The sequence below is a fragment of the Cottoperca gobio genome, chromosome 22 (genome assembly GCF_900634415.1).
Source record: "Cottoperca gobio chromosome 22, fCotGob3.1, whole genome shotgun sequence".
NCBI classification, from domain to species: Eukaryota; Metazoa; Chordata; class Actinopteri; order Perciformes; family Bovichtidae; genus Cottoperca; species Cottoperca gobio.
Window position 1 is genome coordinate 12,996,654 of NC_041376.1, and position 20,948 is coordinate 13,017,601.

General features: G+C 39.8%; 4 protein-coding genes and 1 long non-coding RNA gene across 5 annotated transcripts; 1 reads left to right on the top strand and 4 right to left on the bottom strand.

The window, feature by feature from the left end:
• Positions 1 to 770: 770 nt before the first annotated feature.
• LOC115027514 (interferon alpha-inducible protein 27-like protein 2) lies at positions 771 to 2,162 on the bottom strand. The gene is made up of 4 exons (XM_029460885.1): positions 2,034 to 2,162; positions 1,874 to 1,903; positions 1,521 to 1,682; positions 771 to 1,304 (listed from the first exon to the last, which is right to left on the bottom strand). The coding sequence occupies exons 1-4, from the start codon at positions 2,041 to 2,043 to the stop codon at positions 1,219 to 1,221; spliced, it is 288 nt and encodes a 95-aa protein (XP_029316745.1). The 5' UTR covers positions 2,044 to 2,162; the 3' UTR covers positions 771 to 1,218.
• A 7,345-nt stretch (positions 2,163 to 9,507) lies between these two features.
• LOC115027440 (interferon alpha-inducible protein 27-like protein 2) lies at positions 9,508 to 11,025 on the bottom strand. Its single transcript, XM_029460781.1, has 5 exons — positions 10,983 to 11,025; positions 10,438 to 10,557; positions 10,273 to 10,302; positions 9,924 to 10,085; positions 9,508 to 9,703 (listed from the first exon to the last, which is right to left on the bottom strand). Exons 2-5 carry the CDS (start codon positions 10,445 to 10,447, stop codon positions 9,618 to 9,620), a joined length of 288 nt encoding a protein of 95 aa, XP_029316641.1. The 5' UTR covers positions 10,448 to 10,557; positions 10,983 to 11,025; the 3' UTR covers positions 9,508 to 9,617.
• Positions 11,026 to 12,043: 1,018 nt separating this feature from the next.
• LOC115027483 (interferon alpha-inducible protein 27-like protein 2A) lies at positions 12,044 to 14,319 on the bottom strand. The gene is made up of 4 exons (XM_029460846.1): positions 14,201 to 14,319; positions 14,031 to 14,072; positions 13,768 to 13,929; positions 12,044 to 12,325 (listed from the first exon to the last, which is right to left on the bottom strand). The coding sequence occupies exons 1-4, from the start codon at positions 14,208 to 14,210 to the stop codon at positions 12,231 to 12,233; spliced, it is 309 nt and encodes a 102-aa protein (XP_029316706.1). The 5' UTR covers positions 14,211 to 14,319; the 3' UTR covers positions 12,044 to 12,230.
• Positions 14,320 to 14,788: 469 nt separating this feature from the next.
• On the top strand, positions 14,789 to 20,565 carry lgals8b (galectin 8b). The gene is made up of 8 exons (XM_029460845.1): positions 14,789 to 15,223; positions 15,503 to 15,591; positions 16,763 to 16,973; positions 17,091 to 17,210; positions 17,331 to 17,357; positions 18,682 to 18,770; positions 18,924 to 19,089; positions 19,412 to 20,565. The coding sequence occupies exons 1-8, from the start codon at positions 15,185 to 15,187 to the stop codon at positions 19,559 to 19,561; spliced, it is 891 nt and encodes a 296-aa protein (XP_029316705.1). The 5' UTR covers positions 14,789 to 15,184; the 3' UTR covers positions 19,562 to 20,565.
• LOC115027484 (uncharacterized) lies at positions 15,760 to 18,775 on the bottom strand. The gene is made up of 2 exons (XR_003834382.1): positions 17,963 to 18,775; positions 15,760 to 17,015 (listed from the first exon to the last, which is right to left on the bottom strand). It is a non-coding gene; the product is annotated as an uncharacterized LOC115027484 (long non-coding RNA).
• Positions 20,566 to 20,948: the final 383 nt, after the last annotated feature.

The window sequence follows — 20,948 nt, forward strand, 5'->3', positions numbered from 1 at the left end:
GATCTACACGTCAATACGTCCATTCCATGTTTCCCATTCTGCACATACATCACACAACACGCCCCAATAAATCAGAATCACCTGAGTCTGATTCTGATCTGACATACAATGACAACTTTCTTTAGGTAACCTCCCTGCTTGCTCTTTGAAATCTCAGACACAGTTCTGAACAAAAACAGCCACTTGCACACACACATTTTCTTTTCATCCAGCCCATGATGACCTAGTCTAAATCTTTGTGAAGTTCTAAGTTTGATGTTTTAACGCCTGTGATGAAATTGTACATATTTCTTTTAGTTGATCAATAGAGTTATAAAAAGGGAGGAATGTAATGGAAAATTTCACATGTCCATATTATATTCGTATTGTTAATACTTGGTTCAATTAACTTCTGTCTTTCTCCCGCTCTGATCTTTAACCTTATGTTATTCCAACCATATTCTTCTCTGTTTATCCCAAATGTTCCCATCTTCTCCCCCTCCCCTCTCTCCCCTCTACTTATCTCTTTATTTTGTCTTTCTAACGCCTGCATTCTGCTGTGAACGTGTCTGTATATCTTTTTGTGTATCCAACTGATATCTTGATGTTAGACCAAAAGAACATCTTGCTCAGGACAGATGTCCCGACGGCAACTAATGTTTTGCAAGGTCACCTCATCCTGGATATAAACTATATGTTTTCTCTCCGTACTCGGCACTCTCCTGTAGACTCCGCTGTACTCTGTATGACTTGTGCCTCTGAGATCTCAGAATAAAGTGTCAAAGACGAACCGAGTTTTCCGTAACTTTATTGAACATCTCACCGAGAACTTTATTATAATATAGAAGAATATTCCACAACACTATATTTCGTGGGGGAAACAAAAGCCACACAACTCAATCATCAAATAAATTTATAATGACAAAAAAATAAAATACATACTTTATATAAACATGCATTTCCTGAATGTATATACCCGTCCCTTATGTGTTTACATTTACATTATATAGGTAGGGGCTGGGGGGCTGAGAGCCGTTAAAATATTTCCCTTAATTTGAAATTCCAATGTTGACAGGTATGACACTGACCCAGCATCCTTTTTATCGGAGATAGGTTTATTGAACACAACATTTCAGTTTTCTGAGATGACAAAGGTGCTGTTTAATAAGGGAACAGATGTAAGTTGCAGTCGCCTTCTTCATTTGGCAAAAGTAAAAACATTGTTTCTTCATTGATTTCTCAGATGAGGATTGCAGTCAGCCATCCCAACGCTGCTCCTCCACTGGCCACCGCTGCAGTGGCAACTGCTGGCAGACCAGCTGCACCTAAAGCAAGAATACACAGGTTTATATAAAAGTATGGAGAAGCTGAGCAAGTTCTCAAGCCACAAAACTAAATTATTCTACACATTGTTGTATTCTACCTAACACTGTAGTGTGATGCCAAAACTACACATCTCTATTATGAAAATGTGGAATTAAGATACAACAGTAAAAACCACAAGATTACAATTAATTTAAAGATCAAGTAATCCAGTTTACCTGCTGCCTGCAAAACAGCCACTGTACTTCCAGCTGCCACTGCTCCTCCATTAGCCACTGCAGCAGCAGACATCATGCCGGCAGCCCAGGAGCCTACAGCTATTCCAGCTGAGGTGAAACCTACAACACCCAGAACTAAAGGAGCTGCTGCAACGGCACCGACTGCAACACAGCAGAGGAAATTTTGTTGTTAACGACAGTGTGCTAATTAGTTTGATCGCTTAAAAATGGATCAGGCGCGATAACTAGAATTAATAGAATGAAATTTAGCTAAATGGCTTGTCTACGTTAAAGTGTGTTAAAATAAGATGAAAAAGACACAGTTGGTCCATAAAGGCTGTACAAAGTCTTACCTGCTCCTCCTCCAACCAACGCAGCAGTCACTGAAACACGAGATGAACATTAACGTCAACATTTACGGTTAATTTGCTATGGTTACTATCATTATTTTTTGTGAGAAAAGCATATGAGTAAAAGTATCAGCATTTTCAAATAAATGTAACAGATACTCACAGAGACCCATCTCTTGTCTGTAGAAGTAGTGTACTGATGAGCCTTGCGTTGCGTTGGGCTGGTTTTATACAGGCACGAGGGTTGGGTATCTTTTCCTGAGAAACGAAACTGATCGGCTCTGAATAAAAGAGTGCGTCACAGATTCATTGTGTCCATTTATCCCACATAAACTCAAGTACATATAATATCTGAAGATGTCATGACTATATTTAGTCAAGACAGGAACAATAAAGATTTGCTGAACCAGCTTAGTTCTGCCTGCTCCTTCAAACCAGCATTCAGGACAAACTTTCATCTTGAAGTCTCTGAAGAAAATAATGTTTTGGCCCAGAAGGTCGTGGCAGATCTTATCAAGTTCAAAGTAATTAGTACAATATTCAGTATTTAAACTTAAAGATCATAATAGTATTATTCCAGCATGGACCTGAAGCTACTTTGAGGATATAATGTCTTCACCATTTATATTCATGTATACTAAGAGTTTATTGCAAATAAAACAGGGAGAATTAAATCAAATCTGCTATTTGAGTCAAGGCATATCTCATGGTCAAATGAATTATTCTTCAAGTTCCCATCCTTTCATTTAAATGATGAACGACTCACCTGAATGTAATACTGAACTGTTACCAGTGGAGGGCGGTATTTACCTGCTATGTGAAATGTATCATTGTCAGCAAAGCTTCCTCAGTCCAAAGTCCCTTTATGCTGTGTTTTGGGAAAATAAAAGTTAATCTGTTCACAGAAAGTTAAAGATGGTCAACATCTAAATAATTTCCCGTTCAAGTTGTGATGAACGCAGGTGAACTCATCCAACGACAAGCATCATAACAGACACGGCTGCAGTGGCCTATTATTAACAACATTTTGATTATGTGTTCGTTGTACATTGATTCAACCCATGGCAGTGTAGAGCCAAGGATTTTTGGGGACATGTTGACAATGCGCTGCGAGTTTCTGCATGAGCGTCCAGGCTGCCGTACTAAACTGTTACAAATGTAGTGAGGATACTTTCAATGATGGCTGAAAGAAACTGTCGGAGGATTCAGTGTTTCCTAAGCTATCCGAGTGAGAAGTCTCTGCTGGGCTTTTTTGTGGATGGGGTCTGACTTAATATTTAATTAAATGTATTGCTTATATTTATGGGCAGAATTTTAACTAAGTCCGCCATTCTGAGATATGTATGGGAGATCCTGGTGGGGCACTGGGTCTAAAAATCAATGATCAGTTCCTGGGTTTTATGTGTTGAGCAGGAGGTTGTTGTTGTGGCACCAGGTGACTGCTTGGGCTACCTGCTTCCTACAACTGCGCTCCTTGTTTTTGGATACTGTCAGGTAAATTAATCCTGATCTTCATTAATCCACACTGGAAAGACTATCACATGTATTTGTCCTACCTCAATCAATATGTATTACGACACTACGAATATGTTTCTGCACTATTATGTATTTTCTGCACAACTATGTATTTTCTGCACAACTATGTATTACAAACATAATAGGGGCACTTCCCCTTTAAGAGTAACAGGTCAACAAACCATCACTTCCGGACTGCTGACGGAGGAGCGTGTAGGCGCCAAACTGGGACCAATGAGGAGAAGGTCAACGCCTACTCCATGTATTAGATGCGAATTTTCAAATGTTTGGGGACACCTGGAGCGGAGCCGTGAGACCGTAACGATGGGGCTTTTTGAGCCGTGGAGTGTATGTGAAGTAGTTTTAAGTTGGAAAACTGTGAAAGAAGGAGACGTTTTTGTGAAAGGCCTCAGAGATTAGGACCAGCTAACGGTGGCCACGTGATGCTGGGTCGCTAATTCCGCCTATGATGTGATGTTACGAGGCATGTGAGAGTAAATTGTGATAAACCAAACCTTGAGTCTTATGCTGGAGCAGTTTTGGGTGGAAATAAAATGCATAAGTGATGTAGTGACCGAGTGATTAAAACCAAAAATGCGAGTTTTCTCCAAACTGGAAGGAGAGAAAATTTAGAACAAAGAAACCTCCATTTTCTCTTCATCCGGTGGGAATTTAAAAAACCCACATCCGGTTGATAGCTAAATGCCTCTGGTGGACAAAATTGAGACTACAACTAAAAGTTTATAGAAACTTTACAAAATTTAAACACCTCCACCTCCTGTAGGACGGCAATTAAAGCGCACCTAAATTTAAAACCGTGCACCAGCAGACAAATAGGTAAATTACAATTAAAATCCAATTGAATTGAGGAAAGCTAAAGAGAACAAAAAGGTGAAACCAGAACCCCAGACTGTAGACCGGACGTGAGAAAAAGGACTGACGTGAGAAAAAGGACTGACAAGAGAACATGACTCCCCAGCAACGGGGATCCACACTTCTGGAACCAGGTTGTATATCTGCATTCACACACACTATCATAGTCAATTAAAGGAGGCTGAATTGTAAAGTGTAGAAAACTGTCTCTTATATGTTTTTGAGAAAACATGTTTAATAAGTGTGTGGATGACAGATATGTAGACTTTTTGTGTAATTCTGGAGCAGACAGAAATGATTAGAACAGAACAGAGCCGCAAAATACCAGCTAATGATAGATTACGTTCAGAATAATAAATAATAATAAAAGACTTTAGTCAAGAAGTGTCAGCATAACTCATTTAACACACACGGTCACGGCTTCTTTGTATCCCTCTGTAAAAGGCCGGCGTGATTCCCTCTTGGATGGCTGTCCGTTCCCACCTCTCCCAAAAATATTCAAACCTCATGACATTTTGTGAAAGACTATAATCGTCGACAGACGAATAGTAGGGAGATAGAATCTTCTGAGAGTTTAGTCTAAACAGTGTAGGGAGCTAGAAGCTCCTGAGGGTCCGATCGTAAATGTCATGAGGAAGAAATATGGTGAAGAGAGTTTGTAAGATAATAGGGAATGAAACAGCTGACAAATTATTTAAGAAAATAAAGTTTTGGTAAACTCATCTGTTTTAGAAATACCAGACTATAAGAAGCCTTTTATTTAAACAGCAGACTTCATGACATTAGTATTAACACAGAACCATGGAGATAAGAGTAGACCAGTGGTTCACTACTCTTCACAACTAGACCCAGTAGATAAGGCAATGCCTGACCGCACATGAGCAGTAACTGCAGCTTCAATGGCAGGTCAGGCCTCTGCATCAAGTGTTATTCAGGCCATTGACTTTAACAGTGACACATGCAGTGTCAGTTTCGTTTTCACAACCGCATCTGACTATAGAATAATGTACAACTTTGATCCGTCTACATTATTTCCAACAGCTGAGGACGGAGAATCACATGACTGAACGACAGAGACGGACAAGGAACTTCACCAAGACCAGACTTGACTGACGTTCCCTAAGAGGAACCAGAGATAGAAATGTTTGATAACAGATCATGTAAAGTAACCTAGAGGATCCGAATGTGACAAGATCTCTGTAGTGACACAGACCGACGTATTAAAAGCAGAAGCTCTACCCAATCATCTGTCAGCAGAGCAGCAGAACTGATAGCATTGACAGAGACATGCAGATTAAAGAAAGACAAAGTTGTAAATATCTACACACACAGTGACTATGCATGTTCAACATGTGTTTGCTCAACAAGTACAGCATACAGGTATGGTAACATTGACTAACAAACATATTACTCACTCTAATAGAAGACTTATTGAAGGCAGTACAGCTACCAAAGTATATTGCTTTATATAAAGGCACAACACATATGATAAGAACTGATCCAGTTTCAGTAGACAACAATATGTAAATGAGAAGACAAACACGCCAGAACACAAGACAGAGATATTGAAAGAGATGCAGCTATAAAGTAAGAACAAGCCGTTTGGACTAAGAATAATTACATACGAGACAGAGACGACTGACGAAAGAACACTTGGCCAGAGAAGAACTCAGTACGACCAAGAGCATGTATAAATGTGTGTATTGAGACACGGTATTTGACCATGTCTCAAAAGGGGGAGTATTATATTAATAGAGTATATTCATAGCATTTGATTCAAAGGCCGAATGCCGACTCCAATAAAATCCATGCAGATGTGCTGAAACTGATATTCTGAACTAAATAAATATGAAGGAAATAAATATAGTTTAACGATTATAGACGTGTATAAAATGAGCTGAAGTATTTCCAACACATACAGTAGACGCTATGACAGTAGCTAAAGTGTTTACCGCTAAATTAACTGTAAAATAAGGTAATGTGTGTAAAGGATGATAATAATAATGATAATAAGCTTTATGTAAGAATTGCAGGTCAAAGTACTTGCACTGCAAAAACATAAAACATTAGACAGAATAAGAGCAAATATATCCTGGTGACACATAAATATATCACCACTCCTGTGAGAGACACTGACTCCATAAAGCAGAAACTGGACCTCTTCGTGGTGAAGTCTGACTACACAGGGAGGTGGTACCCATAGGGGCGCTTGTCTCACCATCAGTGAAGATTCAACAACCCGAAGTTTTAGAAGGGGACTGTGAAATGGGGGTCAGTCATCACAGGAGGGTGAGTATAGCCCTGTACACCTGAGACTGCACAACCACGTTAAATTTGATTTCTGTGACGTAATAACCTGTCCCTCTCCCTTAACAAGATGCAGAACAGATCAGGTGGGCAGAGGAGCACATCCGCGCCACGGAGAGGAGTGACATGTAAGAAAATAAATGATTGTGATCCATTATTCCTCACCATCGTTTCATCGCATCCCAGAGATTAGAGACTGTTTGTTTTAGGCAGCTGAGGTTTTAGGAGCAGGTCCACAAGGACACTTTAGGATAAAGGTAGAAAACAAGAAGACTGCAATCTCCAAGCAGTCAGTAGGAAAGGATATAAAGATACTACAGTAAGAAATAGAATAGCAGGGAGACAGGATATGTGGAGAAGAATATGTGGCTTGACTGTAAACTGTATACCACTAGCTCAGTAAATATATAGTGTGTGTGTGTGTACCAGTCAGGCCCCTCCTTGCTTTAAGCCCAGTCCCAGTAATACTCGGACCAATAACAGAGTAAACCTGTCTGTTAACAATGATGCACAGTGTAACAGAACCACTCAGCCCAATTTGCAAAAATCTCATTAAGAGATTTCCAACTCACAGAACCAATAGCACAAGACTGAAATATGTGCATTGATGACACTGGTCGAGCGTTTCTATGTTTGGCCCACAACAGGTCAAACTCTTGTGAGCTTGAACTCGGCTGAAGAGAAACACAGCACCTGGGGAGAGCTTCAGCTCCACAGCACACAAGAGATGCAGTAGGAGTCCCCCGGGGAGTGCCAGAGATCAAATTGGAGCAGGTTTTGACTCATTGTTTTTATGATGGGCAACTACTAATAAGAATGTGGACTAATTACATTCATTGCATCTAACAGAGGTTTATTAATTATTACAAGGGATGCCGTTAAGGGACAAGCTGAACAACAAGCAGCTTCCAGCTTATTGACATGATAGAATGTCTTTAGACATGCTCCTAGCAGAGAAAGGAGGTGTGTGTGTGCCATGTTGGATCATCCTGTTGCACAATTATATCAAATAATACTGTTTCAGAGAGATCAGTTACTAGAGCCTTACAAAGATTGACAACATTATATAAAGAATTAGCAGAGAATTCAGGGGTAGAGAATTAGTCTGGTGATGCTATGGAAAGACGGTCCGGGAGATGGAGAGTTCTCATGTCACTGGTATCTTCAGCATTAATAGCTATATCAATATTAATTTGTACATTATCTCCACCGATTTATATTTTGTAAATATTTATGCATTTTTTATATTCATGTGCCAGCTAACCCAGAGCAAATTCTTTGTAGGTGAAAACCTACATGACAAGAAAGATTATTCTGATTCTAAATACTTACTGTATGTGGATGTTGTTATATACCATAAATTAGAAGCCGCATGACGAGATTGATTGATTCCACAATAACAAAACAAATGTACACGAGTATCAGCCCCTCTCCATAGATTTATGCAATTTGATAGAACTAGCCTGATTACAGAACGGAATTGCATTAGACATGGTGCTAGCTGAAAAAGGGGGTGTCTGCAAATTGTTTGGCTCTGTGTTGTACTTTCATCCCAAATAACACAGCCCCTGATGGATCCTTTACCAGAGCTTTGAAAGGACTTGACCGACTCAGCAAAGAGCCAGCATCAAACAGTGGGGTACTCATAGACTATGATATAGAGCAGGAACACGACAGCCAGGAAGATGATTTCGTGTGAATAACTCTACAAAGTGTTCTTTGCTGCCATACCGAAGCCACTGACTTTATTGTAGTTACAGTCTCTCAGTCGTATACAGATATTACAATCTTATACAGACATTAAAAGTTTACTAATATTTACTGTCTTTTACTGGAAGTGTTTTTTATTATACTGAAGCTAATTGTCTTTATGCTGGAATAACAAATGAAGTTCTTTGGTTTTATACAGAAGGTATTTTTATGACTGGAATAAAAACAAGTGCACTATGAATGTATTCTTGTATACCATATGATGAATTTGTACACCACTCGGTGCCTTATATTTACTGGAGATTATACACACCATAAATGGTGTGTAAAGGGGGAATTGTCAGGTAAATTAATCCTGATCTTCATTAATCCACACTGGAAAGACTATCACATGTATTTGTCCTACCTCAATCAATATGTATTACGACACTACGAATATGTTTCTGCACTATTATGTATTTTCTGCACAACTATGTATTTTCTGCACAATTATGTATTACAAACATAATAGGGGCACTTCCCCTTTAAGAGTAACAGGTCAACAAACCATCACTTCCGGACTGCTGACGGAGGAGCGTGTAGGCGCCAAACTGGGACCAATGAGGAGAAGGTCAACGCCTACTCCATGTATTAGATGCGAATTTTCAAATGTTTGGGGACACCTGGAGCGGAGCCGTGAGACCGTAACGATGGGGCTTTTTGAGCCATGCGGTCTATGGAAACGGCGACGCGAAATGTGTCCTCAGCTGAGAATATTTTCTTTGTTTGACTTATTGCGTTAAATAAATATATAGATTACATCAGGAGATTGCTGTTTTGATTCGACATTTAAGCTCCGAGTTCTTCAGCTTTTTCCTACCCATTAATACAAAGGCCTTTTATTCTTATATCATCTGCGTACTTAAGGATGTTTACAGAATGGTGCTTGGCTGTGAAATGATTGGTGTATATACGAGCCAATGTGATAAAACACAGCTCTGAGTGGCATATGAAGATCATCCCACAGCTTAATGTTCCAACTCTGCAGCTCCCCTCATCTGTATGAGCTTAATAGCATCTTTCAGCTGTGTTTTGGTTTTACATCCCACAGCATAACTATGGACAGAAAAATAAAAGAATGCTGCTTCAGCTTTAAAAAAAGAGTTAATAAACCAGTGAACACTTTCAGTCATTTAAATCACCCAGTACTTTCTGGTGGGCATTATGAAGAATGGAAATACACTGACCCAGCATCTTTTTATAGGAGACAAGTTTATTGAACACAACAGTAAGTGATCAGATATAAGTTTCAGTCGCCTCCTTCATTTGGCAAAAGTAAAAACATTGTTACTTCATTGATTTCTCAGACGAGGATTGCAGTCAGCAATCCTGCAGCTGCTCCTCCAGTGGCAGCTGCTGCAGAGGCAACTGCTGGCAGACCAGCTGCACCTAAAGCAAGAATACACAGGTTTATATAAAAGTATGGAGAAGCTGAGAAAGTTCTCAAGCCACAAAACTAAATCATTGTGCACAGTAGTGTCGTTATATTCTACCTTTATTATATTGTAAAGCCAAAGCTACACATTTCTATTATGACAATGTGAAATTAAGATAAACAGTAAAAACCACAAGATTAAAATTCATTTAAAGATCAAGTAATCCTGTTTACCTGCTGCCTGACAAAGAGCCACTGTACTTCCGACTGCCACTCCTCCTCCGTTAGCCACAGCAGCAGCAGACATCATGCCGGCAGCCAAGGAGCCTGCAGCTATTCCAGCTGAGGTGAAACCTACAGCACCCAGAACAAAAGGAGCCGATGCAACGGCAAAGACTGCAACACAGCAGAGGAAACTTTGTTGTTAACGATAGTGTGCTAATTAGTTTGGCCGCTTTAAAATGGATCATGCGCGATAACTAGAATTAATAGAATTTAGCATGTAGTTGGATTGTCTACGTTAAAGTGTGTTAAAATAAGATGAAAAAGACAGTTAGTCCATAAAGGCTGTACAAAGTCTTACCCGCTCCTCCTCCGGCCAACGCAGCAGTCACTGAAACACAGGATGAACATTAACATCAACATTTATAGTTCATTTGCTATGGTTACTATCATTATTTATTTTTTTGTAAGAAAAGCATATAAGTAAAAGTATCAGCATTTTCAAATAAATGTAACAGATACTCACATAGACCCATCTCTTGTCTGCAGAAGTAGTGTACTGATTTGTGTACTGACTTGCGTTGGCCTGGTTTTATACAGGCACGAGGGTTGGGTATCTTTTCCTGAGAAACGAAACTTATCGGCTCTGAATAAAAGAGTGCGTCACAGATTCATTGCAAACATGGACTCTATGATATTAGTGTAATGTAGCTCTGTGTCTCTACGTTGAACAACTTTTAATGTCAAATGTTACATGGTATAGTGCCTTTGTTACTTTAGGACAGTTATTTGTCCGCAGTTGGAGTAATAAGATAGGGTGCGTCACTTAGCTAACCTTAGCCAATGTAAGCTGGCCAGTGTTTTTGTAACCTTGAAGGAGCCAGTCTGTTGATTTTGTTTGCCGTTTTAGTCAGTAATTCGTTATACACCATATGTACTAGCTACTAAGATAAGTTAACTGTCTATGTGGCTAAATAATGTATACAATCTGTTATGATCTTGGTTTCTGTTTCCTGTTTTATTTTTGAAATGTTCCCTTCCCCTTGTGTCATGTCTGGTAATACTTCCTACCCTTGTGTTTTCTGCCTTTCTCACCCAGCTGTGTCTCGTTCCCTCGTTTAGTGTCTGTGTGTATATATCCCTGTCTGTCCCAGTGTTCCTTGTGAGTTCGTCATCTAAGTGTCACCCCTGTTGTTGGTGTCTCCTTGTGCCTTCCTGGTTTGTGTTTTCAGTTTTATTTGTTACTTTGTATTTTTACTAGCTTTTTATAAAATAAAGCTCTCTTTTTGTTAGAACCTTGTCCTGTGTACTGCATTTGGGTCCTCACCTTTTCCTCACCGTGACACAATCGGATAATGTTAATGCTAACATAGTAATAGCTGCCATTACTTTTTACCATCTTTTCAATTTGCTAGTTAAAAACCTGACATATGTCCACATAAACTCAAGTACATATCATTTCTGATGATGTCATGGCTATATTTAGAGCAGGAGAAACACAAAAGACAGGAACACTAAATATTTGCTGAACCAGCTTAGTTCTGCCTGCTCCTTCAAACCAGCATTCAGGACAAACTTTCATCTTGAAGTCTCTGAAGAAAATAATGCTTTGGCCCAGAAGGTCGTGGCGGATCTTATCAAGTTCAAAGTAATTAGTACAATATTCAGTATTTATACTTAAAGATCATAATAGTGTTATTCCAGCATGGACCTGAAGCTACTTTGAGGATATAATGTCTTCACCATTTATATTCATGTATACTAAGAGTTTATTGCAAATAAAACAGGGAGAATTAAATTCAGATCTGCTATTTGAGTCAAGGCACATCTCATGGTCCTGCAATCACCTGAATGTAATACTGTGGACTGTGGACCTGCTATGTGAAATGTATCAGTCAACAAAGCTTCCTCAGTTCAAAGTCCCTTTATGCTGCGTTTTGGGGAAATTAAAGTTAACCTGTTCACACAAAATTAAAGATGGTCAACATCTAAATCATTTCCCGTTCAAGTTGTGATGAACGCAGGTGAACTCATCCAACGACAAGCATCATAACAGACACGGCTGCAGTGGCCTATTACTAATAACTGCATTTATATTGAGTTTGTATTCACAAAAATAGACCAGACTGAAATATCTAAAAAACTATTGGATGGATTTACATTTAATTTTCATACAGAAGTATTTATGGTTCCCAGAGGATGAAGCCGACTGACATGGATGACCTCCTCTTGCACCATCACAAGGATGAAATTTCATTTCACTTTAAGGGCCAATAGATATGCATATGCATATGGATCTATCACATGCATCTTCTCCCCTCAACGTTTTCGATGGATGTTGCTGACCAGCCATGCCGATGCTGCTCCAACACTGGACACAGCTGCAGTGACAAGTCCTGATACACCAGTTGCACCTACAGGAGGAATACACAGGCTTTATATCAAGGTATGGATCTACAGAGAAGCCAGAGTCTCTCAACTAAAAGTCTCTGAAACAGTAGCATTACATCATCACAGTAGTATCATTCAGTAGTAGCCAAATAAACACTTTATTTTGTTGAACACTGCACTAGTTATCCACACAAGCTTATTAATAAGTGTCTAGTGTGACACTGCTATTGCTGTTGTTATTGGTTTGTTGTTGTCGATTCCCCTTTTATAATTGTTCCAGCAATGATTATCTCATCATTAAGATTTAAATACTATTGATCGTGTGCATGTGACGTCACGCTTATTTCCCAACCCGTAATTCAGCCATGTTGGATGATATACACAACCAAGACTGCGGCCGTTCACGTGGGAGTTGCTGCAACGCTTCGTAATTTAGTTTGCATTTAAACGTCTAAGATTGAAAGAAAATGCCAACCTAGTGCGCAGTGTATACTTGTGGTCATAACGCTACTCGTGACCCAGAGAAACGGTTCTTTAGATTTCCTAAAATCATCAAAAACAACGATCCACAATAGAGGGATGAATTGCTGTCTACTGAACGCCGTAAGCTGGTTTAGCAACATAACTCGTGAGGATTTAACAGAAGAAAAAGCACAATTCACCCGTGTGTGTGGCGTCCGCTTTATATCTGGTAAGATAAAACGCTAGTAGTTGTAGAGATAGTCCCTCCAGTGTTTGTCTAGTCCAGATTTAAAAGCGTCAGGGGGCTGTCACAACGTGGTTTGGTAGAGAGTTCCAGTCGTTTATGATTCGGTTACTAAAGAACTGTCGTCTTATCTGTCGGTTCGCTCTGGGTTTGATCAACTTCAGAGAGTGTCCTCGAGTCCTGTCACTGCTGTGTCTGGGGAATAACGTATCCGTGTCCACCTTGTATTTGTTGTTCAGGAGTTGATACGTGACAATCATGTCTCCTCTGCGGCGTCTGTATTTTAGTGATGGCAAGCCTAGCAACTTCAATCGAAACGAGTAGTCCTTGTCTGCGAGAGTGATTTACACGGGCATGGACAAGCACCGTTATCTTTCACTGGTTTGGTAAGAAGACTACCAACCCAGCCATAAACAAAGACATTATAAGCATCTAAGCTCTTGTATGCCTTCATTTGTGCGTTGGTTGCCCACGACGTTTGAAGCACAAGGTAGTTCACAATATCCGGATATTCAATCGGCGGTAATGAATCTAAATCCTCAATATAATCCGACGGCTTTAGCGTGTACGGGTCACATTTGGACCTTTTCTCTGAATCTTGCCTTTGCAGAGGACTCCAGAGAGTCACAATACTTTGAAGAAGTCGGAGTTGTTGTTGTTCACTTTAGACGCCATTGTTGATTTGTTATTCATCCAAAATGGAGTCGCACGCATACGTCACACAGTTTTGTCACGTGTTTGCCTTTGTTTAAAGTTTACCTGCTGCCTGCAAAACAGCCACTGTACTTCCAGCTGCCACTGCTCCTCCGTTAGCCACAGCAGCAGCAGACATCATGCCGGCAGCCCAGGAGCCTGCAGCTATTCCAGCTGTGGTGAAACCTACAGCACCCAGAACAACAGGAATCCCGACCGCAGCAACTACTACACAAAACCCAGTAGAGATTTTTTTAAATGTATTTTCCACATTAAACAGTTGAATAAGTAAACACTGGCTGCGATATAAAGGTTGTACAAAGTCTTACCTGCTCCTGTTGCTGCTCCTACTCCAATGACGACAGCCTTTTCTGAAACACAATAGGAAAACCCAAAACAATATGAACAGTTCGGGCTTTACATTCTTTAAACATTCGCCCTGGTACATTTGAATATTATTTTTAATGAGGAAAACGTTTAGGTAAACAGTGATACTCACTCGGGTCCATGTATTTTTCTGGTCTGACGCACTGCAGTGACGCATGGATTTTGGAGAAACGAAACTGTATAATCCTGAAGACCAGATGGCGCCAGAGAGTCTTCGCCTCCACCTTGCTTTTAACTCATGGATGTAAAAGATAAGTTTTAACCAGGGTTTAAGATTTCTTATTGCAAATATACGGCGTGTCATCGAATAACAGGAAGTGAAACTCAATATTTCTTGAATTTTATATTTTATTGCTTACCTTTTCTGTTAAGTTATTATTTTACATTATTGTTTTGTTTTTCTTTTATTAGATTATAATGATCGTATGTGCTGCTACCATGTTTAATGTATTAAATGTTATTTATATTTCATTATGATGCCTAAAGGTTTTCTGTTTTGTCTTAATGTCACATGTTCTAAGTGTTGATTTCCACAGAGATAAACAACTAAACAAATCAAAACTTTTCAACATCACAAACTAAACATTTCTTAAAGTGCAATTAAAGATGAAAGTGCACTTACTTTCCAATAATTACTAACGGTTTTAATGTTAGTTAAATTGTATTATTATTGTTGTGGTTGTTGAACTGTTACATTTGAATATAAATGCTAACTAGTTGTTCTACAATTAAATTAATAATATTTATTATTATATTACTATTTATTAAAATATACATATAGTTTCACATCATTTGTCAACTTTTTAAAAATAGCATATTTGCCTAAGAGAAGACGGCATATTTAATAATTATTTTTCTTCTGGTGAAATGAAGGTTTAACCACATCTAACAGTTAACGGAGAGTCAGCGGACCTGATCACGTGGTATGATTTGCGCATGCGCTCAGTGTTCGGGGCAGATGGAGAGAAGATGCCCACTGCCATCATTCCCGTGTAGTGCAGGAGAGCTGCTAACCGGTCATATTTACCGCAGACACCACAGACAGACTGTTGTCTTTCAGCACAGCTGCATGTTGTAGTCTGACACAAGAAGCTCGATGTCTGTGGCAAATGCGAAACACACTGTCCTGAATCCGGTAAGAGGCTTGTTATTATTATCCACATCAGTCCCTCTGATGCCATCATGCAATGATCAATAGACCCTCATGTAGCTCATAATACAGCTAAACACTGTGTGCAGCATCAGCTGTCTATAAACGGCCTGCATACTGGACGTCAACTAATCCGAGATATTAGAAGGCCAATGCTATTACATCACAGAGGCGTTTAATGTTAGCTCCCTGGTTTCAGGCAGCATGTCTTCAGATGCTGTCAGTGCAGGTGTCCAGTGCTTTAACGTTAACTCTCCACCTCAGGTGATCCCATACACAGGGCCCATACCTGGAGGCCTGCACCCTGGGGAGATCATCATCATCCAGGGCACTGTGCCCCCAGATGCTGACCGGTAAGATGTAATTGAATAAGACAAATGCAGAGAAGAAGTGCCAGCTTTATGAATATGTCTAAGATTTGATTGGTAAACACAAAGCATGTTATTTGAATTTAATCTGGAAAAACGTCTAAACCGTGTTCAGTGGTTCACACTCTTTAAAAAAAAAAAACAACCATGGCACTCCCTCAAAGTGTTTTTATTTTCATGGACACATATACACAAGCACATTTCTAAATTAGATTCAACAAAGTCCTAAAAAAATGAAACTGATGTAACATCAATATTTACTCAACAGTCTATTCTCAATCACAATATAAGTACACGTTGGTTAAATCTATTTATTTTCATTTCACGTAATTCTTGGCTTGTTTTTTAGGCGTTGAAACAAAAGTGTAGAATAAAAAATAGTAATGAACAAATCTAGCAGTTCACCCTCGAGGTCACCCCTATGGGAGCAACTGGTCTTGTTCTGTGGACACAGTGGAGGAACTTATAATAATAATTCCCCTCGAAGATATCACTTTTAAAGGATTTAATAATATATCTACTACAAGAACAGTTTGTATTCATTTTATCTCAGATATGACTCCGCCTGGAGGTCAGAGATCAGGTTTGGCCCCAGAACCATGTGATAGTTTGGATCTTTGGAAGTGGGGCTGTACGAGGTACTTATCCATAGTCAGTAGATGCCGGTCGGCACGCCCCCAGTTTGGAGAAACAGACGGGAGTTAACGCACAGCAGCAAAGCAATGTACTGCATTATAAATGCTTGTGTCCTCTTGCTACACCACACCAAGGGTTTCTACTGACTCCCAACAACTAATCTCTGTGCTTTGTATATGCACCCTGTTTTGTTGTGGCAGATTGATTAAACACAAACTCATTTATGAATATGCACAATGTGAACACAAACTGAAATAATTTGAGCTTGAAAGATAATTCTCCACCTTGATAAGTTAGAGTGTAGGTAGTTTGGGCCCCTTTAAGTCATTATTCTTTTTTGGTGAAAAAGAACTAGAACTAGACTTTGACTCAGGGCCTCTATACAAGGACCTGCCCTTGTTGATGAGGTTCTTAAGAGGTGCAAACTCCCCCTTTGACATGACGTGAACTTGGAAGCCCCGGGGCAGTTGCCCACTTTGCCCGGTTAATAACCCAGCCTCGCTGTGCACCCTCTCTGCAGGTTTCAGTTCGACCTGTCGAGCGGCTGCAGCACCAAGCCGCGCTCTGACGTCGCCCTCCACTTCAGCCCTCGCTTTAAAGACTCGCCCCGTGTGGTGTGTAACTCCCTGCTGCAGGAGAGCTGGGGTAAAGAGGAAACACTCCATCAGCTGCCCTACAAACGCGGAGCCCCCTTCGAGACCATCATCCTGGTGCATGAAGACGTCTTCAAGGCCAGTGAACCCAGGCTGTTAAGGATGAAGGCATCGATAAGCCTGTGTAGTAACAAGGAAAAAGGCAATTTGATTGATGGAAAAATAGGATACTTAAATACTTGTCTTCACCCATAGGTGGCAGTAAACGGCACTCACCTGCTGGAATACAAGCACAAAATCCCACTAAACAGGGTCGATACATTTTCTATTTCTGGGAATGTCAGGGTGCACGCTATTGGCTACATCCCAAACTCCGTGAGTACATTCCCCTGTTTGCTTTATTTTGTCCTCACAAGCTGGTCAGATGTGTTTCTTTTATGAACATATGTGATTAATTATCTCCAAATGTGTTCTAAATCCTTTCTTTTCTCTCAGGCAATATATTCAGAATCAGGTGACTTGGTGAGTTTTTCTTTCCCCATTAAGCCTCAATGTGCCCAGTATCTTGTGATGCCGTGAAAACTGGATCACATTTCTCTAAATCATTCATTTGTTTGTGCACTGTAGACTTCACTTCAGTATGCAGATTTTAAAGGAAGGTTTCGTTTTATTAGATCTGGATACATGGCAGCATCGCTACAACAAAGTCTAGTGGGGCAGAAAATATGAGCCCTCAGGCAGTCCAACAGGTTGTAAACAAGACCGTTTAGATTATCTAAACCACTTTCTCTGGAGGGGAAACCCAGAGCAAAGGCACTCAAAATGATTAACTTGATGAGTACAATGTAATTATTACGAGTAGGAAGAATGGCCAAAAACTGTGAAAGTAACACAGAAATTGTGAGAAATTGTAATTATCATTTACCTAATAATCCACTAAATATTCCCCTTTTTCCCATATACATAATACAGCACTTAAACTTATACTCCGTCTATTCACAGAGGCATCAACGAAGAGTTTGGAATAAGTAGAAAAGTGTTACAGGGTGCATGCTGGGCCATAGCATGCACCAGCGTTGTGGTTACCTCCCAGAAGCTGTCGTAAATTTTTTAATTTTTTTATTCACCGTGTCCGTTTGTTTTGGAGAGGAGCAGACCTCTGGGGATCATTCGGCTCCTGGTAAAAATAAAACCTCCTGAACGATGAACGATGACGGAATCCTAACCGGGAGAAGCTGACAAACTCCCATAATCCCCCTCTTCTTCACAACACCACCAAAATGACACAAAGCAAACCGATAAAAACAAATATTATAAACTTCATAAAGGTAGAATTTATAGCACAGCTGTTGTATTGAGTTGCATTAGAGTGTACAGGTGTACCTAATAAAATGACCACTGAGTAATTTCACTCATACTCTCACACCTATACGTCTGTGTATACTGTCATGTTCACACACAGATTCACACAGGGCTGCAATTTAGCTTCAGCTAGATGTCCTATATACATTATTTGTTATATATATACACGTGTATATATACACGTACGTGTGTATATACACATATATAGTGCTCAGAGTTGCAACAATAAGTTGATTAGTGGATCAACAGAATATTTTGCTAATCGGTTTAGTAATTTAAAGTACAAATGTGAAATATGTGCTGGTTGCGGCCGTCTTGTGATGTATGATGGGTTTGAACAGTTGGCCCGACATTTGAAGACGTCACCTTGAAATGGAGGAAATTCAACATTTATAGTGGAAAAATGTTGAGAAAATTATCTGCAGATTATTCGATAGTGAAAATAATTACATAAAATGTGACAAATGTTATGTTCTTATTCCAGAGCCTCCCTTACAAAGGCAGTATACTGAAAGGACTGAGCCCCGGGCAGCACATCACAATCAAAGGACAGGTCAGCATGTACCCTCACAGGTAATGTGACACCTCGACATGACATATAAAAGCAATCTGATGTGCATGTCTCACTGATATGTTTGCAGGTCGATTGTTATTTTGTCTCTTGTAACGGCAACATTTCTTTAAAAAAACATAAAAGATTTACCTTTAATCCAACGCTTCTTCCAGTTTTACAGTGAACTTCCGCAACAGCAGGACAGAGAACATCGCTCTCCAATTGAACCCTCGCATGAAGTCGAGTGCGTTCGTCAGGAACTCGTACCTGAGCGAGTCGTGGGGGCAGGAGGAGCGGGAGCTGCCCTTCTTTCCCTTCTCGTCAGGGGAATACTTTGAGGTATGAACCAGGGTTATTGTCATAAATGAAAATAAGCAGTGAAATATATTGCTGTAACTAAATAAAAACAATATCCTTTACTTGCAGCTACATACTTCTCAGACATTATACCTGTCCCTAACAAAAACAAACTATTTATATTAAAAACTGAAATAACTAAAACTTAACTAAAGTGAAATGATTGTAACCTTGGAATGAAACACCTACAACTTTTGAAGGGCTTCTGCTGCCACTGTATTAGATGTTTATGTAATCACAAGTCGATCATTATGCCTGTGTGCTCTGTAATGATTGACTATTCCTCAGTATTTCTTTCCGTCAGATTCTCATCCTCTGTCAGCCTCATCAGTTCAAGCTGGCAGTGAATGGATCACACTTGTTTGAGTTCAGACATCGGGTGCAGGACCTGAGAAGCATTGACCAGTTGGAGATCATGGGGGACCTGGAGCTCAATGATGTGAAACTGTGGTGACTGACTCGGGACTCTAGACTTACACTGAAGCCAGCGTTACAGACACTGTTGTGTTCTGGTTAACGATGCTAAATTAGCTTAGACGCAATGACCCAGACAATGGATGCTGAAAACTGCAAACCCTGTGCCGACTTCAGGTCGGGTTAGTCTTGCAGCAACCGCGGGTCACTGATTTTAAGCTAGTCTAGCATTTCTGGTGACCAAGGACCATGGACAGGCCCTACCATGGAGTATTCATGGTCCATGTTTCCAACCCTGGCTTGACGACTGATGCATGAGTTAGCTGTGCCGGAGCGTCAGCCCGTGAGCCACCATGACTGTTTACAGCTACAAGTTAGGTTTGCCTTGATTTCTTATACCGTCTCTAGTGCATCTCTGCTGTGATACGCCTTTTAGCGCACTGTACAAAACAGGAAATGTGTGTAAATGTTCATAAGCACTTGGCTTTGTTTAAATGCCAAGACAGGAGCAAGGCCCAATAAAGACTCATTTATTGTACAGCCAATAAAAAAAATCATCATTGCTAAATAATGAATGTGTTCAAAATCATTTTCATCCGCAATTCTGTATTTTAATTTAACAGGACGTGCCTACTTAGGGTATGCGCACTTTTCAGTTTGCTATAAAAGGTCGTAATCCTCAGGATTCACAGATAACACAGCGTCCCATGCTCTTGACATTAAAATCAATTTAACATGTAAATGGTGCAGCAGAACTCAAGCACAGTGCAGTACAGGGTCCGTTTAAAATGTAACCATTTCAATAACCTAACAAATGACATGTTGCAATCTTTATGCAAGCTGTAGAATATAGTGGAATCTGTGTCCATCATGTCACTGCTCTCACTCAGTGCTGCAATGAGCAATGCTCAAATGATATAAAAAAATTAATCTGGGATATTTTTCCAATGTCAATGGTTTTCTTTGCATTGTCTGTAATTGTTGTAAAATATGGATGAAAAATCCCCCTATGTATCATAAATGATTTATTAACAAATAAATGTGTTACTATTATCATTTTGTATCCACTGTTTAATATTTCTAGATGGTTTGGTAAACCTGCTTTAATTTGTAATGTAATTGATATTATTGGCCACTAGAGGGGCGTAACAGGCTGTAAACACAACACGAAGATATTAACCAGAGTGAAGGTGTTGGCAGAAAGTGCCTTATTTACACATCAAACGGACCCAAAGCAACATTAACATTCATTTGGATTCATGTCAGTGTCTACAGGATGAATGCAAGTCAAATATCAGGGTTCCCAAACCTTAAACATGACATTCAAGGACTTTACAGATATTCATGCAGACAGCTGAATCTAGCCTACTTAATAACCTAAAGTTCTACTCTTCAACAAAATATATAAACTCTAAAAGATCTTTCAA

Coding starts and splice junctions, on each gene's coding strand:
- LOC115027514 (XM_029460885.1), bottom strand. Junction 1,683..1,873: donor GTTGGTTGGAGGAGGAGCAG/GTAAGACTTTGT, acceptor GCTGTGTTGCAG/TCGGTGCCGTTGCAGCAGCT. Junction 1,305..1,520: donor GGCTGTTTTGCAGGCAGCAG/GTAAACTGGATT, acceptor TTCTTGCTTTAG/GTGCAGCTGGTCTGCCAGCA.
- LOC115027440 (XM_029460781.1), bottom strand. Junction 10,086..10,272: donor GTTGGCCGGAGGAGGAGCGG/GTAAGACTTTGT, acceptor GCTGTGTTGCAG/TCTTTGCCGTTGCATCGGCT. Junction 9,704..9,923: donor GGCTCTTTGTCAGGCAGCAG/GTAAACAGGATT, acceptor TTCTTGCTTTAG/GTGCAGCTGGTCTGCCAGCA.
- LOC115027483 (XM_029460846.1), bottom strand. Junction 13,930..14,030: donor AGGAGCAGCAACAGGAGCAG/GTAAGACTTTGT, acceptor GGTTTTGTGTAG/TAGTTGCTGCGGTCGGGATT. Junction 12,326..13,767: donor GGCTGTTTTGCAGGCAGCAG/GTAAACTTTAAA, acceptor TTCCTCCTGTAG/GTGCAACTGGTGTATCAGGA.
- lgals8b (XM_029460845.1), top strand. CDS start 15,185: ATGTCTGTGGCAAATGCGAAACACACTGTCCTGAATCCG. Junction 17,211..17,330: donor TTGGCTACATCCCAAACTCC/GTGAGTACATTC, acceptor CTTTTCTCTCAG/GCAATATATTCAGAATCAGG. Junction 19,090..19,411: donor CGTCAGGGGAATACTTTGAG/GTATGAACCAGG, acceptor TCTTTCCGTCAG/ATTCTCATCCTCTGTCAGCC.